At 40.3% G+C, this 18,194-nt stretch overlaps 1 protein-coding gene across 1 annotated transcript in view; it reads left to right on the top strand.

The window, feature by feature from the left end:
- SUSD4 (sushi domain containing 4) overlaps positions 1–18,194 on the top strand; it is a 73,195-nt gene that overhangs the window by 23,804 nt on the left and 31,197 nt on the right. The window contains exon 2 of the mRNA XM_031591744.2: positions 16,163–16,375. Coding sequence (XP_031447604.1) covers positions 16,163–16,375 — 213 coding nt within the window. The remainder of the gene's footprint in view (positions 1–16,162; positions 16,376–18,194) is intronic.

Below are 18,194 nucleotides of genomic sequence, written 5' to 3' on the forward strand. Positions count from 1 at the left end.
CCACCCTCATCTGTCCCCAAACAACACAGTTGTGAGTTAGGAAAAAAATCTCTTCTGATGGCCTACTGGTTTGTACAAGTTTCAACAAGTCTTGTATCTACTATGTAAATAAAACCAAACTGGAGCGGTAATTGAAGGTTACTACCTGAGTTATGTACAGGCCTGATACTCAGGAGGATTTCACAGTTTTGCTGAATGGTGAGACAGATTAAAATACTTCAGAAGCTGACTCCCAGAAGAGAAAATGTATCACACAATGTCATTACAAAACGAATGTAACTCTTCATTACTGTTGTAAATCCCACTAAAACAATTTTGTCCCTCATTTGAGTATGCCATGTTTCAAAAGTAAGTGTAACAAGATGGGATTTTTTTGCCTGTTAGTCTGAGTTTGCCCGATTACTGTTTAAATGAGTTCCCAATCAGTGATGCATTCATCCCACCTTGGTGTATCTCTACTTGTAACTTCTCCATACCTTGCAGAGCAGCTGACAGAGCTGAGACAGCATCCCTTGCTACCTAAGAGAAAACTGCAGTTTCAAGCAAGCTATACTTATAGAAGCTCTAAGGTATATCAGAATTCTCTCAGTTTTTCCATGGGTTACAATCCTTTGACCTCCATCTTCACTCAGTTTTCAATTAGGCTTTTGTATTGTGCATGTGATGTATGGTATGGATAATCATATATATGGAATGGGAAACATGCTGAGTTTTAAGATGTACATTTAAGCTAAAGCTTAGAGTACATATTTATGTGTGCGAACATGTATGTGTGCACATGGTGTGCAGGATCTTTCTGAGCAGCACAAAGGTACAGTTGTGCTCACAGAGCCAGGTCTAATCCTAACAGAGCAAAGCATTCAGGTTGCTCCTTGGGCCATTTTAACACGAGATAGTAGATGGTGGTTGTCCATATCTTTGTAGCTGAGGAATATCTGGGCTATCCTTCTTTTAATCTTAGTTTTAAATGAACAATGTGATGTTACCTTTCCCTATAATTTTGTCCAGCAGCGAGTTGCTGACAGCACACAAGATGCTGTGTTTTAAGAGAACAGTAGATCTAAATGTGCGAAAGACAGGCGTGCCCTGTGTGTGGGACAGAGCATTGGGTCAAGGTGTACACTTCACACCATGCAGCACCATGTCAGTGTGGGAACTGGTAACTACCGTGGGTGGTTTTGGAGGTCAGTGCTGCCTGATGCTTGGTGATTGATGTGCCTTTGGTGAGCAGCATGCTGCGAAATGGCTTGAGTCAGAAATCAGGAGCAGAGGTACTTCTTTTCATACCGGGAACAGGTATTTCTAATCTTGACAGTAAGGCAGATCAGATCAATGGCAGCCTCTCTGTTTGTGGGTAGAGCAGTGTATTCATGGAAAATTAATAGCAAGTGAAGAAATTCCAGAAGGTGCCTATGGAGAAATGCAGAAAATTAATTAAAAGCTGAAAATTTTCAGGCCACAGATAGGGCAGAATGATGTAAGAGACCACCAAGTGTGGAAAGATGTTTTCTTGTCTTTGGATTTTACAACCTAAACTCAAAGGCCTCATAGATAAAAACCCTCAAAGGGAAAGCAGCTGGGTCTGGCACCAGGAAAGAATAAATGATGTAAGTGGGGCTTTGAGAGGGGATTTAAAAGACAACGTGACATGCGTGGGGAGAAATGGAGGATGGGGAGGTGGCATAAAAAGATAAATTCAAGCCTGAGAAAAAACAAAGCAGCTTGAAGTGTATCCTGGGGAGAATGCAGAAGAAAGGTAGGGCACAGAAAGAACTGGGAATAGGGAGGACAGGATGAGGAACTTGCACTTCACAAAAAAAAAAAGGAAGGGAAAGCAGTGAAGGGAACCGATGACACATTTGTCCTGGCTAGTGGCAGGGTGCAGAGGGACTTTCCATAGAGAAGGAGCCATGAGCTGAGGGTGACCCCACCATAACCATACCTTTATCAATGCAGTCCCACAGAGTCCCTCTGGCTCCTGGGGGCAGAGCTGAGTGCTGAATAATGCTTATCAACTACTCAGATGCAATCAGGGAATGAACCAAATCCAGGGGCCACCCATAGCACCCAGTCAAAGCAGCAGGAGATGGGATTACAACATGGGCCCAGGAAGACGAGGCCAGAGACAGGCACACCTAATAGTATTACCCAAGGATGGTCTGGGTGCCCAGGGCTGAGCTATTTGGAGCTCCTGGTTCATGGGCAGAGGGTATGGGAAGGTGTCCCAAGTGAGACCAATCAGCGCCATTAAGGTTTACCAATGCCCTCAGGATCCTGGTAAGGATTGTCTTAAGGGTGGAGGTGTTAGCAGCTCCAGAAAGTCAATTATGATGCCATACACTGAATGACAATTTATGGTGGATGAGTTCTATCAAGTAGAACAGCAAGAAAGAAAGGAGGTTTTAAGGGAGAATTTTGGAAGGCAGCAGGGAATGGTCAAGAAACTGGTGCTGGGACTGCATCAGTATGCTCATCAACAGATAAGTTGAGAATTTTAATATGAAACTGTTTTGAGTTATTAGAGGCAAAAAGTACCCGTGGATTTTGTACAGAATAGAGCAAGGCTTGCCTAACCTAATAAAGCCTGAACAAATGATATTAAAATTATATTAACTTCCTAAAGCAGTTCACTTCTACTCTCAAATGAGGCTCAGGATAGTGTCAGATCTTTTTTTTTTTTTTTTTTTTTTTTTTTTAAATAAAGGTGGCCAGAAAGTGAAGATAACAGTATCTGTAGGCAAGTTCTGGTCATTTAACCTTAACGTGGTCACCATGTTGGACAAGAGTGCCAGCTCAATGGAAGCTAGGCTTCCTATTCACCATCACACCATTAGCCTGTGCTGTTTTTGACCTGACTAGGTTTTAATGAATGCCCCTCATGTAAACTGGTAATATACATGTCTGTCTTGGTTATACAGTGATTTGAAGTCTGATAAGAGGAGTAAAAAATAATTTATTATCATAAGATCAGTATTGACATACTGTAGCCAAAATAGGTACTGAAAGATCATGCCTACTTAATAAGCTGCTTAACTAACTCTATGTTTTGGGCCACGGAAAGAAGTTGCGTACACATAATAATTAGGAAGAACATAAATGTCCAAATAACTCAGCTGTTTTTGCAAGTCCAGAATCTTGATATGTTGCTTGTATTAGTAAAGACTGCAATTCATCTGACACTGGAAGGCAGACTTGAAAGTCTGTGGTATTATAAAAAGAAATGACTGAGCCAAATATTTTGTAAGAACAATCTAAGCTTTGAAAAGAAAATCCCTGAATAAAATCAGGCAACCCATCATATGCGTGGCTGGAGTCTATGGTGTAAGGAGGGAGTCAGACACCTGCATTTATTTAAGTCTGCTTACTACATAATTCAGGGTAGTGGGGTGAACTAAGGATGAAGCATTAACTTCAGCATGGAATTTTTATTCTGATCACTGGAGCCTAAAGTTATTAAAAGAACAAACACAATTATGACATCTTAGGGGACTGGCATGCTTATAAATCTTGAGTATGCTGCCTGTTTCTAGCAGAGCATGTATGTATGGATCTGTGTACTGCATGCTTGTTATTTTAACTAGGTTTGCTGCAGCTGTTGCTCTGCAAAGAGCCATTTAACCCTCAGGGGAAAGAGGAACTACAGAAATTCTCAAATTAATATCTATTAAGGAAGATGACTTTTGAATAAATTCATTGTTTGTGTGGTTAAAACTCTTATCCCTTGAATAAGAACAAAGAATAATCTCTTTGCTAGTTCCAGACTTTTCCTAGCTCCCAGCAAGTCAATTTATAGCACCATAAAATATTAAATAACAGCTTCCTCTTCCTCTAGTCCTTCAAAATGATGAGAATCTATTTTCATGATTGGGAGGGATGTGATTACTTTCTGAAGCACAGATGCCTGTATTCTTTAAATTTAACCAGTGTATGTGATTTTCAGATTGGCTTTTATGTAAATATTTTGAGCATCAGATATCTCAGCATTACCTACTATGCATGCACAGGAATGCCGTAAGTCCCAGTCTTTTAAGTGCCTGCCAGCAGATTGTGTATATTATATAAAGGGCATTAGATTTCATCTGACAGCCTCAACTTCACTGTTGTCAGTGCAGAGTACATTGTAGTTTTTGGAAGTGTCAGCAGAAAAATAAACAAAACGAAAAAATAGAACAACAAAAGAACACATCAGGTTCTTCTGTTCCAAAAGAATAGGCTGTTAACTCTTGAGCGGGCTCTCCTGGTGTATTAACAGCCTCCAGAATTGTTCTCCCCTCAGTTTCTTCCTGGCATTGAAGACCTTGTCTTGGTGTGCTGCTCTTCTTCTTTGCTCCACTGCCTGTGGCTGAGGGTTCTTACCCCTCCTGTTCCTCTCCAGCTCCCTGTTTACCTTACTGGGAACCCTTCTGAGGCGGCTGCTTCTCACATCTCCTTCTCTCTTCTCTCTCAGTGGTAGTGCCATCCAAACAGAGGCCAGCCAGTTTCCAGGCGAACATATTTTTGTACGTCACTACGTCTCATCACTGTGCCTTTACTGAGTCACTCCTGCTGTTCCTCCTCCAGTTTCTCTTCTGTCCTCGGCTTCTTCCTGTTCTGCATGAGTTCGTTGTCATATGCATAGCTGAAAGTGGACGACTTCCAGCAGTGTCCTAAGATAGTATCTGTAATACCCGCAGATGAAAACAAAATTGGAAATCTCTATAATCAGGGAGATTGTGAAAAGAGAACTCGGTTCTCTCCAGTTAAACAATTCACCACATTTTAGAATTTTTCTAAGTTATAGAAATTAAAAGTCTTGCAGGTACACTAAGAACAAAATAAAACATAGATGTGTTAAATAAAGATTGTGTCAAATTAATCTGTTAATCTCTTGAGACGACAGCTGGTTTCTCAGGCAAGGAAAATGCAGCAAGATAGTGTCTGTCTTGACTTTAGTAAACTGCCACTAGGGAAACTCTACGTGAAGATTTGGATTAATAGAAGAACTGCAGAACTGATAAGAAAATGGGAAGAGAGGAAGCAGATTGTGTTGAAAGGGGAAATATTGGACCAGAGGGTTCTTTACACACCAAAGATTTGTAAGATTTTCGTCTTAAAAACCTTGCCACAAATATTGAGATTGTGCCTGTGACATTTATCATTGAAACAATTTAGAAAGCCCCCATAGAGAAGGCCTGGAAAAGAGGGAAGGTGGAAAAGAGGGGTCTAGAGAACTGTTCATAATAATAATAATTAATAAAGTTGAATAATTATTACTAATTATAATTACTTAATTATTACTAATAACTGCATTTCCAAAGAAGGGCAGCAACGGTGTGAAGGGTTATTATGATGAGCAGCTGAGGGAACTGGGATGGTTCAGTCTGAAGAAGAGGGGGCTCAGGGGAGACCTTATCTCTCTCTGCAACTGCTGAAAGGAGGTTGTGGTGAGGTGGGGATTGGCCTCTTCTCTTAGGTATCAGCAACAGGATGAGAAGAAATGGCCTTAAGTTGCACCAGCAGAAGTTCAGATAGGATATTAGGAAACATTTATTCTCAGAAAGACTTGTAATGCATTGGCACAGTCTGCCCAGGGAGGTGGGGAAGTCACTGTTGCTGTAGGTGTTCAAGAGTCATGCAGATGTGGCACTGAAGCACATGGTTAGTGAGCATTGTGAGGATTGGTTGGTGGTTCAGCATGACGATCCTAGTAATCTTTTTCAACCTTAATAATTGTATGATTCTACTAACTATAACCTTTATTATATCAATATGCAAAGTCACATCATGATGGTACGGTTTTGTTGATTGGCCTGGAACAATCTAAGCAGAGAATGTCCCAGGCAAGTAATTCCTATTCTTTGCTCCTTACTTCATGTTTTCACTCTTGCCCTTGTCAATGTGTTGACAGTGCTCAGATGGCCAGCAGAATGAGAAAAGTCACCATCTTATCTTGCAGGGCTCATTTTCAGCCAGTTCAGCCCACTGGTACCAGCAAAGGAGTGGAGACACCCAACTGGGATGAGGGAAGGGTGCCCATATATGCATCTGCAATATGATTATGCACACAGGGGGATTTCTGTAGACAGCCCTGCACCTGCTGCTATACTCCCATTCCCAACCAGCTGTTTAAACAGTATCTGGAACAAATTTTAGAGTTATTTTTCCGCTTTACTGAGGAATTGAACTGAACACAATTCTGAGTCAAAAGGGAAGGAATAAATATGCTTCTGCATCATCTTAGCTTGCCTCTGATTTTTTCCAGTCTCTGCACTATGGACAGAATAACTCAAAGGACAGGGCATTTAAAATGAATAATTGTAAGTAACAACTCTTTCAGTATGATGACAGTGCTTCATTACCTGTGCTTCTTCCTTTCTACACAATTTGGTGGTTTTGTCTTGCTCTGTCAAAATAACAAGAAATCTTGTTATTATTCTTATTATTGTTATTATTGTGAAGGGAAACAATAAACTAAAACCTGTGCCTAATGCTAGCAGTATTAGCAAAACATAGGCACGTAAGTTCACTTTTCAACATAGAAAGAAATCAGGAGTTCTCCTTGAGTCCATATTGGGACCAAAATCAGTCAGTGTATTTTTTTCCCCTGGATATTATCTTTGTAGAAACCCTATTTGAGTAGAAGTGTTTTACTGTGTGATCTGGAACAAAATTGAAAAGCAGCATGGCAGTCTTCACTTGTAAGATACGTAGTAGACCAGCAAAACCATGGCTTACCAAATAATTAGCCAGCAAGCAATGCATCCACTTCTTGTCTGTTTAGTGATTCATTGTTCATCCCTTCTCAGACGCCAAGCAGACGAGCTCTGCACTGTTGCAGTCTTCCAGATATTTCTCAAATAGGGGACATTCAAAAGAGGAGGAAAATGCAAATAAAGAATGGATGACTGTGATGCAGTTCACATCGAAGAGGAAAGGTCACAGTTTCATGGATAGGTGCATACAGAATAAAACACTGTAGGGCATAAGAGCTGTCAGAGTATACAGGAGCATCAGAGGATTTATGATAAGGAATCAAGTGCAAAAGCTGGAATTATTGTCTGCCTGCTCTCCTGCATTATGTACCAGCTTTTAAAATCCCATGTCTCCCAGTCTTCTCTACTGTGCACTTTATTAAAAAGTTACAATAATTATAATATTCACACATTAATCCTGATTGTCTCTATATGAAATTCTGTCTGTTCCTGGGGGGAAAGTGTAAAATCAATTTCAATTACACAGCTGAAACGCAAAAATTATTGAATTACCATACTAGTGCATACTAGTGCAGTAAACATATGATGCTATATAGGGAAGTGTGTAACTGATTAGAGAATAAATATCAACCCCCCAAATCATGTGGCTGTGTATTTGATTCTTGCATCTTACAGAGTCAAGGATCTCTGTTGAATGTTGTAAGTGACATTTCATTACTTTAGATTTGCAATGATGAATAATCTTATATGCTGTTGGCCTAGGAGAAATATTACTATAGTAACTAGCTCATGATTCATTTGTTATGTGTTGGGTTGGGTTTTTTGTTTTGTTTTGTTTTGTTTTCTTTTTTTTTTGTTTATTTGTTTTGCTATATTTCCTAAGGGATGCACGTCTAGACTAAAAATGTTTAAACCAACTCTTGGTAAAGGTAATTAATTTTTCCCAGAATAAGAAACATAGGGAACTGATAAACAGCAGTGCCTAGACACTGGAAAACACCTCTGGCCAATAACATTCTTAAAATTATGGGAGCATAGCTTTATTTTATTTGGCACTTTTTGTTAGTAGCTTTCTGTGCTGTTATTAATCCTGTTCAGTGACCTAAGGCTGGATTCCCACATTGACAATATTGCAACTCTAATGAAATCGTTAGACGTATAATATATAAAGCGTTATGTGTGAGGAACAAAATACAAGTGGGGTTGTAAAATAATGAGCTCGCCTATACATTTAAATCAGTAAAAAGGAAATCTCGGCCTGAGCAATACATTAATGTGTCATATTTTTAATTTTTACTTATTTAATTCCTTATGATGGTTCTTGTTGGTCACTAGGAAAAAAGCACATGTTGGCAAGTGTTATTTTTATTACAGTTCCTTAAGCTGAAAAGGAGGATGTGCTAGATATGTGCTTGTTTGTTGAAGGAGAGGTAGAACCTAATGTGCATTTACCGCATCCTTGGTTTTATTATGGTGGAAGATTTTGATTGATTTTTTTTAATCAGATTGTTTAGAAAACTCATCATCCACGTCAAAGCGTGTTTGTCTGAAGCCACAACTCAGAGATGTTCAAAATTCAGATAAAAAGTGTGGAAATAGCATTTGGAAGAAGAACCATTTTGAAGGAGTTAAAATTAATCTGTGTGGTAAACATGCACAAAAATAAATCCTGTATTTAAAATTCAGTTAGAAGGCTGAAGTATTATCTGTAAAAAAAAAAAAAGGAAGTGAGCTAGAAGGAGTCGCTCACTTTTGCCTGGTTCTTTTTCACAGCATAGAAAAGAAAAATCCAGTTTCATACTTTTTGAAGTCTTGCTAGAGATTGCAGCTTGAATAGAAGCAATCATTAAACTGAACTAACTGGATGAATGGAAACGAAGAAGATAATTTACTTTATATCTGCAGAAAGTTGAGCAGGTCCTGGTTTCAGATGTTCAGTTATTTCTGCTTAATGCTTGAGTGGAACAAGCCTCAGGTCGGGCCTCAGTGTGCACATGCCACCATTCTAAATTATTCCAGAGCTCAATACCAGTATAGAAGTTTAGGATGTTGTGGTATTCCTTCTCTGATAAGTTGGCTTTTATTCACCCTGACACACACCAGGAGAGCAATGATAACTTTCTGTAAGCAAAATGAACTATGGTGGGAAGAGCTCGACTCTGTCAGTAGAACCACGGGCTGATTTAATTTCTGCTTTATTCTGTTTTATTTAAGTGATGCTAGGTTCAGAGGATCACAGAGTTGCATGTGACGTTTTGTAAGGATTCATAAATTATGCAGCCAGAGTTGTGAGGTTACAAAGGCTGGAAACAAGTGCTTCCTGCATTAAAAATGAAATGCTTATTTACAAAGATGACACAGCTACATTAATTTTAAGGAGTAGATATGATTAAAGGGACAGGCCTATGCTGTTTAAGATATTAATAAGAAGAAACTCATTTTCAAGAAGAAACTAACACATTTTTAGTGTTTCTTTCAGGTTTATTAAACTGCTCTGCTAATTTAATTCTACATCTTCTTCCTTTTGCAGCAATTTTAAATGTTTTTTTCCACATGTGTTAGTTTCATGTGCAAGTAACAAAGGGACAAATCCTGTATCAAGGTTCACATACAAACCTATAAATTGTCATCACCTCCATTGATAGAAAATTCAGCTTGTTCCCTGCTGCCCTACACTGGTAGGCAGCAGCTGGGGTGTGCTATTATCCCTGAGTTCTGAAGTGTAATTGGAGTGTCTAATTGGAGAATGTAATTGGAGTCATGGCCCCTGAAATAAAGATGCTGCTATTGCATCTGCTGTCATTGATGCAGTGCCTTGAACCTGCCATATGGGTGCAGATCCTTTCCCTTTCCTACTGGTGGGTGCCCTGACCAGAAGCAGCTCTGGTGTGGCTCCTGGAAAACCCTTCCCATCACCTGTGGTCAGTTTGTCCTGGCTCCATCTCCTCACCTTCCCTTTCCTGTGCCTTCTGTGGAGGGTGCAGCAGTCCTGAGGCTTACCAGGGATATGTCAGTTTGATTTAACACAGAAGTGCCCAAGGACATGTCATGCCTGAGAAGGGATTTTGAGGTTGACCCTGGCTCTTGGGAGCATCTCTGAGCGGCTGCTTCTTTTCAGCTACTCCTCCAGTAGGACTGTGCAGGATTGACTGTGGGCTGCCATCCTCATTAGGAGGAAGGATCCACTGTCGCCCTTGGCACAAAACAAGCATTACCAAGTGGTGGCACAGACACCAGCATGATGTGCAGGGCCCCTTGGGTGAGATACATGTGAGAGCACTGGGACCTCCTCCAGTCTTAGTTAAAGGCTGCAAGGGTTAGGTGGTGAGTTGGTTTGGAGTTGGTTGAAGAACACAGGGTTGGAGGAGAAGATGACATTAAGTAGGATAATAAGAATAGTGGGCCGTTGTGAATGAGGCAGCCTTTCAGCCTTTTTGGTGGTGGGTTGCCTCTCTTGGAACTTGTTGCTGTTTGCATGGCATGCGCATTCTCTTTTGTTGTTGTTGCTCATGGATGTTTTGGTGCCCGTGAAGTGTATTACACAGTGACTTGCTTATTTTTTCTGCTCACATTTCTGGTTTATTCAAAGAAGAATAGAGCTTAATGATCTTCTTGATTGTATAGGTAAAACTTGTGGCTTATGCCAAGCACCCACCCCTGGAACTCTTATTTGCTGTTATGTTTCTCCTCAGTAATTTGAACATCTCCCTTTCTTCCAGCAGCTTGTTGTGCTGCCCTGGATAAAGCTCAGCCAAGTGAGAGGGGATATCCAACTGTGCTGAGGTTGGGAGCTTTCTGCAAGGATGGCCAGTGAGGCTCTGATTCACATCTTAAACAGGGCAGGGTTCTCTGAGGCAGCTGAAGCCTCAGGGAAGCTTAGGCATTAGTGACCCTTAAGGGATTAAAGAGAATTTAGATTTTCACAGACATTTTACTAATGAAATTACAGGTTTATAATTTCATTTCACTTGAAAAGATAGATGCTACTCTGAGCACATCCTTCCTTTCCTTGTTACAGTGGTATGTGGATAGCTCAATTAACATCACCAGCCACAAGGAAGCATAAACAGCCAAAGGCACATAACGCTGTGCCTGCATGGCTTTCACAGAAACAGGCAGAAACTGTTGAAGGGATGAAAATGACTTTTCCTTTGTATGAGACGAGGGAGCCCTTGGCGCGTTTGCACTTGTGGCCTTTCTGCTTTAGTCCTAATAAGGCTTTTTACTGTGAGCTGGCCTAAGATAACCTGCTTCTGCCATGTTTGCAGGCTCCTTACAAAAGCATGTAGGCAGTCTGGTCCTACCACAGGCTGCAAAGCCTCAGAATCCCTCTGCTGCCTCTGAAATAGAATTTGGTGAGGAGGGAGCCCAGGTCCCGGTGTTGGTGTGTGAGAAGCCTGTTTCCATCATACTGTCACAGCAGAAGACAAATACCGAAAGCAGGCCATATCTTTAATATTATTACACACTGTGTATCACTCTTCCTTCATTGTGTGTATGTAACAAACTGAAATGAGAGTGATGTCTCTCAAGAGCAAGTGCAGTCATTTCTGAGGTAACAACATCAGCAGTTTGTCAGTGAATTGCCATACAGCAGCTTTGGAGGCACAGAAATGCATTAAATCAATCACTCCTTCAAAATGGTTCTTCTTCCAAATCTTGATTGGAAATCACCTCAGCAGCAGCATGAATTTACAGAATGCAGTAAGATTTGGCGATGAGGAGAGAGGGAAATGAAGAAGACAAATGTGGAAATTGAGAAAAAGATTCTGGGAAATGCAGAGGAATGGAAGGATTCTTTCTCCTGCTTTATTTCAGGCGTATCTGAAATTCAGCTGCGGCTACGACGATCCCACGTGACTACAGATACGTAATCGACCCCTTGCCTTTCTGTTCACTTGACTTCTGTTGGGAGCACTCTTCTAGCAGTGGAGAGTGGCTGTCTTTGCAGCTCACTTCAGACAGAGCAAACTGCTCACTGACATACAAATGTGGTGAAGTATGCCTGCATTACGCTAGCACCGGGAATGGGAATAGCTATATTTGTCAATGAGCAATTTGCCAGTTTACAGACTTCATAAAAGTCTGTTTTCCAAAGGAATAGTCTGTTAATGGAGATGCTCACATTGAACCTCTGATCAGAATATTTTATTGACACTCTGAGCTGATGTGAGTACGCTGTATGAATTTGCAGATTGACTGAGAAATCTATCCAGTAGTATGAGGAGCTGTTACTTTAATTCAGAACTGAACTGAGGATTTGGGAACTTCTGGCATTTTTCAGATAACTGCCTTCTGATATTTCAGGCTTTTCATCCAGAGACAAGATGAACCATTGTATGTGAGAGAACATACAGTGCAGGATTCCAGCAACACACTTTATTCAGATGGGCTGTAACTGTTTTACACCCCAAGGAAAGCACTGCTTATTTTTCAGTCTTCTGATTCATTTGTCATAATTTTTGTCTGGCCAACAACAGCAAATATGTAAGGTCAAACAAAAACCCATATAAAATACCTCTACTCTATCCAGGTTAAAAGCCTTGTGACGGTCTAGCAGTAGAAATGCAGTAAATACCACAACCAAAGTACATTCTGTACCAACTACATGTTGTGCTGGTAATGATGAATTTGCATACTCCTGAGCCTCGTCAGAAAGTGTTATTGCTTGCTGTATTTTAAGCAGTATTCCTTAAAGGTGCCATGATACAGAAAGTCTTCTGGTTAGATTAATCTAAGTAAGGGATTTAATGCCATGCAATAGCATCCCATAAAATCAGTGCTGGTGACGCAATGTTGATTTTGAAGATGGCTTTCTAAATTTTTGCTGTTGTAGATACTATGGAAATTGACTGCTTTAATTGATAAGGTGTTCTGTATATTTTTTACTAGCAGACACTGATAATCCCTTTTTCCCTTTTTCTAACCATGAAAACAGTACAGGAGACAAAGTAAAATTTCATTCTTTTCATCCCCAGTGACTCATTGCAGGGTTTGTAAAGAAATAGAATTCATTGTCATTCTAACTTATTTTAAAACTTATTTGATATACTCTTTCCTGCTAGATAACACTTTCCTGCTGTAACCATGGCTTTCCCATTTATGAGCTTTTTATGGTTCTTTCCCGAGATTTATCTTATGGCTCTGGCTGAAAACACTTTTTGTCTGATTTATTCAGGTTCTAAAATGACCAAAGAAACAGATGTCCAGTCTATGACATGATACTGCTCCTATCGTTGAATAAAATACTGTATCACAATTTTGAGTAGCTGCTTGTAGAAACATAGCTTTGATAAGGGAAAGAAACTAAAGATGACAAGACAAAAATAGTTACTGTACCAAGCTGTATTTTATCAAATATATGTTCATTCATTTTTGACAGCATAGGATTGATCTTAGCAAAATAAGGTTATACTATATAGAAATTATTGTCATGTAAAGAGTCCAGCTCTGATATCATTGAGGTCAACTAGAAGACTGAAGTTCTCAGGAGTATTTTTGCATTGCTGTTCTTGAATATTGTAGCAGAAGATTCAGACCTAAAGTGGAAAACACTGAGAATTAACTCTCAGCTAAATAAGCTGCTGAACTACTTGGCATGCCGTATTGCTTGTACAGTCAGCCTATGTGGCTATTTCTTGAAACTTCTTCCTCTCTTTGGGAACAAGCAATGGAAATACTGTATGGAAGCAGTGATCTTGTGCTGACTCCATGTGTCATATCTCATTCAGTGGCTGAATAAGCTCACTGCTGGGTTTGTAGAAACTAGGGATACAGAAATTAGTTTTTCTTTCCATATTCCAGTTCCTTCCCAGTGGTGCCTTTTGGGTGTTGCATTTTCTGCTCACAGACTGCTCAAGTTCAACTTACTTGAAAATGAATGGAAATCTTTGCTTGTTAAAGGTCACCAGAAAAATGACAGTAGGGTCGCTGAATTGAGCTGCACCAGGGGAGAAAAATGTTCTTGCTTTCTGTGTTGAGTTTTGTGCTGACAATCCCACTATCTCTAACTTCGCATATTTGACTTAATGAAAACTAAGAAATGAGCTTGACTAATTTTTATATCCTGCAAATTAGATGTGACCCCAGCATCATTCTCTCTCCCCTCCCCTCCCTTTTTTTTTCTGAGGCTTAACAGTCAGTAATTTATGTACTTTGATGCTGTTAGCAAGAAAATATGTGTATTTCAAGGCGGGCTATTATATTCTTTGCCTGACCACAATCTCAGAGGTGTCCAAAGTAACAAAATTGAACGATATGTCTGTATGGGAACTGTTGAGTCACAGCCCAAACCACTGATTGAGCACCTGGGAAAGGACTCAGTCAACGCTGGGAGCACAGGTGAAAGCTATTCAGCTGGGTGACTGGAAGGGTGGAGCCTGGCTGCACCTCTCTGAGACTTCATTTAAGGGCTGACTGCCACTGGGGAAGGATCTCTGGTTGGAGATCCCTCCCTTGTGGAGTTTTTCCCCATGAGCCTAGATCTTTGAAGATGAGTGAATATTCCTTTCCTGTTTGTCCTTTTGCCATTCTGCTCCTGCATTGCCTTTCCACTGCACTAATCTTTCTGACTGTAACAATGTCATATTATCCTTTCGCTTAATGGGAAATTAATCAAGATCATCACTGACTTTATTGAATGATGTAAGTTTGGTGCTTGAAGAATAAGAGTCTTCTTTTTAATCTCTAGTAAAAATGGACAGCCCTCCTCCATTATTAAGTATTGTCTACAGTATGTAATCTCATGAGCATGACTGTATTTCTCCTTGCTCATCTTGTTAGCAAACTGTAGAGATGATTTGCACTGGAGATTTTGAGCCGTGCGGCAGATGAATAGACTTGAAGTTCAGAAATTTTTTCCACTTGGCTATTGCACTAACCCATCTCTCCTTGTGATAAACTTTACTGTATGGAAGAGTAAAACTGGCTAAGAGCAGATGCTCAAGAAATTTCTTACTCAGAGGGTGGTGAGGCCTTGGCACTGCTCATAGAGCTGTGGTGCTCCAGGACAAGTTGGATGGGGCAGCTGAGCTGGGGGGTGGCAGCCCTGCCTGCAGCTGGGGGTTGGGGCCGGGTGGGCTTTAGGATCTTCTCCAACCCAACCCGTTCCAAGATTCTCTGCTCCTTTTGTGTTGGTTCAGCAGCAGGAAGAGAGGGAACGCCAGAGGCATCTCCTTAGTTGAAATGCCACTAATGTGCATGATATGTGAGCACTGCAGAGGCTGGAGTCAGGGATGACTGCATGGATTTGGGCATTCGTGCTGGGCTCTGGCCATCCTGCTCTCAAATCGCTGGAAATGGTAGCCTGCTGGGAGGGTTCAATACAGTGACCTTGACCCATGAAATGGAATCAGGAAAATCAGCCTTCTGGTGGCTCTTCTCAGCCTTTCAGTGGTCTGGGGAACAGATTTGTTTTGAAAAGTCTTCTATCATAATACCTTAATTGTCCCTGACTGTACGACAGAGGCGCTTTGTGCTTATCATACAGGAAGTAGCTGAGGCTTTCCAGTGCTATTATTTTAAAATCAAAACATTAAAGACAAAATGCGACGATTTATGAGTTTTTCAAGCACCTCTCCCACCAGCATTAATTGCCCCCATGCTGTTTCTGCAGCAAAACTCTTTTGCTCTTTCAGTATGCAGTACTTGTTCAGTACTGTGATAAACCATGGCTAGTTTGCAGTAAAAAAAAAAAAAAAAAAGCCTCACTTTATGCAAATGATGTTGAAATAGGTTTGATTAAGTGATAAACAGTCCCATTTAATGATTGCAACTGTTGGCTTTTTGTTTGTTATTTTACAGTTAGTTTTATGGATATAAATGGCTTTACAAAATCCCTTCTGGCATGAATGCTGTAATACAGCACTCTCATAAAAGTGTTTTAAGAGTTTAGTAGGGCCACCAAGCCAGATTCATAGGGAAAACACATATCTCCAGCATTAGAGTGTCTTTTATCCCTTTGGTGGATGTCCTGTACAACTAAAAATGTCCCTGTACCTGGCAGCTTATCTTCTGTTTAAATGCATGATGCAGTTAGGCTTCATACCCTTTTCTTTATTTCCTTTTCCACTTTGCTTCCGGCACATTATTATTCTTTCCAATAATGGTACAAGGCCTCTAGAACCCAATAGTCCCCAGGAATAATTACAGATACATTAGTGTGCCATCCCCACAGGGAGATTGAGTCAGTGTTTAATTTCTGTATAGGTCAGCTATTGAGGAATGCTTGTGCTCTTGCTTTCTCCATAGTTACCTAATAGGACAGAAATATTTCTGTCCCCCATATGTTTGTCCTGTGGCTGAAGGCTGGTCCTCTCCCAAGTCTGGAGCACCCAGTACCCATATATGGTTGGTAATGAATGTTAATAGCAGACGTAAGGCCCATATGGAGATTAACCAATGGGGAAACCTAGACAAGGTGTGATTATGGCTGCATGAACACGGTTTGATTGTATCTTTGTCTGACGTAGGGTTTGATGACCTACATGCTTGTGCGGATCCTGGAGCTCCTGAACATGGATACAAGACACCCAGTGCAGGTGTTTTCTTTGAAAGCGTGGTAGTCCGGTTTCATTGCCAAGAAGGATACAGGCTTAATGGTACTTCAAAAAAACTTTGTGTGAGACACTTTAATGGCTCCCTGAGCTGGAAACCAAGTGATAAACCTGTGTGCCTACAAGAAGGTAAGTCAGTTCTCTTAAAGCAATTCACCAGTGTTAGTGCTTCTCGTTTGTATGTGTACCTTGTCCTTGTGTCTCAGCACAAACCACAGCAGGCTGGAGTCCATTTTATTGGATCTTATTTGATACATACTGGAGTTTCCCATCCATAGTCACCATTCCTCTGTTAAGTTTGTACTGTGAGAGGTTCTGTGTGCGTGTATGTGTATGAAAAGGACATAAAGGAGTCTCGTGTAATCCTTCTACCCAGTTACAAATTGATGCAGAGAGAAGAAGAAAACAATCTCTTATCAGTAAACTGTTTATAGCTATTTGTTAAAACTGCCTACTTAATACTTCTTTCTGTAATATCTTACTAGGAAAATATAATTAACTTCCATTGCCACTCCTGCTAATCAGGAGTTTTAAACAATTGTATTTTATGGCATGTGCATGATTTGAGTTAGAAAATCAAATATGCATGAAATGAAAAAATGTAAAGTCACTGTAGAAGTTTACTTTGAGATAAATCAGACTATTATACATAAAACAACTTATTTTTATTGCAGTGCATTTTTGGATTTGTATTTGGTTTTTACTAATTAGGGCATTAAATTACTCTCTTCTTCCAGGAATTTTTAGAAGCAGGATTAATACGAATATCGTAAATATAAATTTTGGGCAAAAATACACCCCAGGCAGCGTATTTATTCCACTAAGTATATTAAAGCTATAAATTGTTCTTTATGTTGTATTATTACGGTCAACAGAGCTATTAAAATCAACAGACATTAGACGTGTAAGTTAAATCAGGTGTGCACATTTTAGTGTTGTCTTTCCATTGAAGACATCAGCAATTGCCTCACTGATTTCAGCATGGACAGTCCTGTCAATATGATGCAGTAAGTACTGGGGAGAGTAGCCAGAAATAATTGGTGAGTAGTCCGTGGTCTCTCAGGTAGCTGTCCAGATGGCCAAGGAGAGGTCTTGGTAAAATATGCCATAGGCAACAGAGTCATGAGGGATACAGTCTTGAGCTCTCTTTTGATATGCACTGACATTACAATTAATATGTAGAACGTAAAGGCAATCAGGCTAGTAGCACCAGCTCATAAGTTGTATGAGAATGTGCTGTCTGTTTTGAGGGTGATCATAGGAAAATAAGCCTAAGAGTGACTGAACAGCACAGATCCTAACTGGTGGAGCGGTCACAGACGGAACCAGAAATGGGGCACACAGGTCAGCCTATCTTTCAGACAGAACGGCTCTTCAGTGGCTTTGTGGAGCTACAATGCAGTGGTCTTAGCAGGAACGATACTGAGAACTTCTGAAACATTTAGCAGAATTATGGCCCATCCAAACTCTTCTAGGATAGATTATCGATGTGGTGATTGTGACACCAGGTAAAGACTTGGATGTACTTTCAAATGAGATTTAACATATAGGCAAACAGATTGGAGTATAGACTCTATACCCTTTGAGTTTAGGGGCAAATTATGGGAGCAAGTCCAAATGACAACTATGACTGCTGGTATCAAGAGGGAGCTGGCTGTGCAGTGCAAACAAATCCTGTGGTTAAATCACCCTGCCCGCAGCACTGAGCAGATTTTACTTGATTTTCAATGTTGAAATTATATGCAAGTTTGAATTCATTCATAGGTCATAGCTGATAGAAATTAACTTGATAGGAAGAAAGGGAGTGGTGGTCATTTTATCAGGCGATACTGCTGAGAAATATTGATACCTAAGCCTCAAGTACATATGTAGATAGGATGAAACCCTGGCACAAGTCACAAAATTATTTGGAGCTGTGCTACATTTAATGTCAAAATTAGTGCAGCAC

The sequence above is a fragment of the Phasianus colchicus genome, chromosome 2 (genome assembly GCF_987193195.1).
Source record: "Phasianus colchicus chromosome 2, bPhaCol1.hap1.1, whole genome shotgun sequence".
NCBI lineage: Eukaryota > Metazoa > Chordata > Aves > Galliformes > Phasianidae > Phasianus > Phasianus colchicus.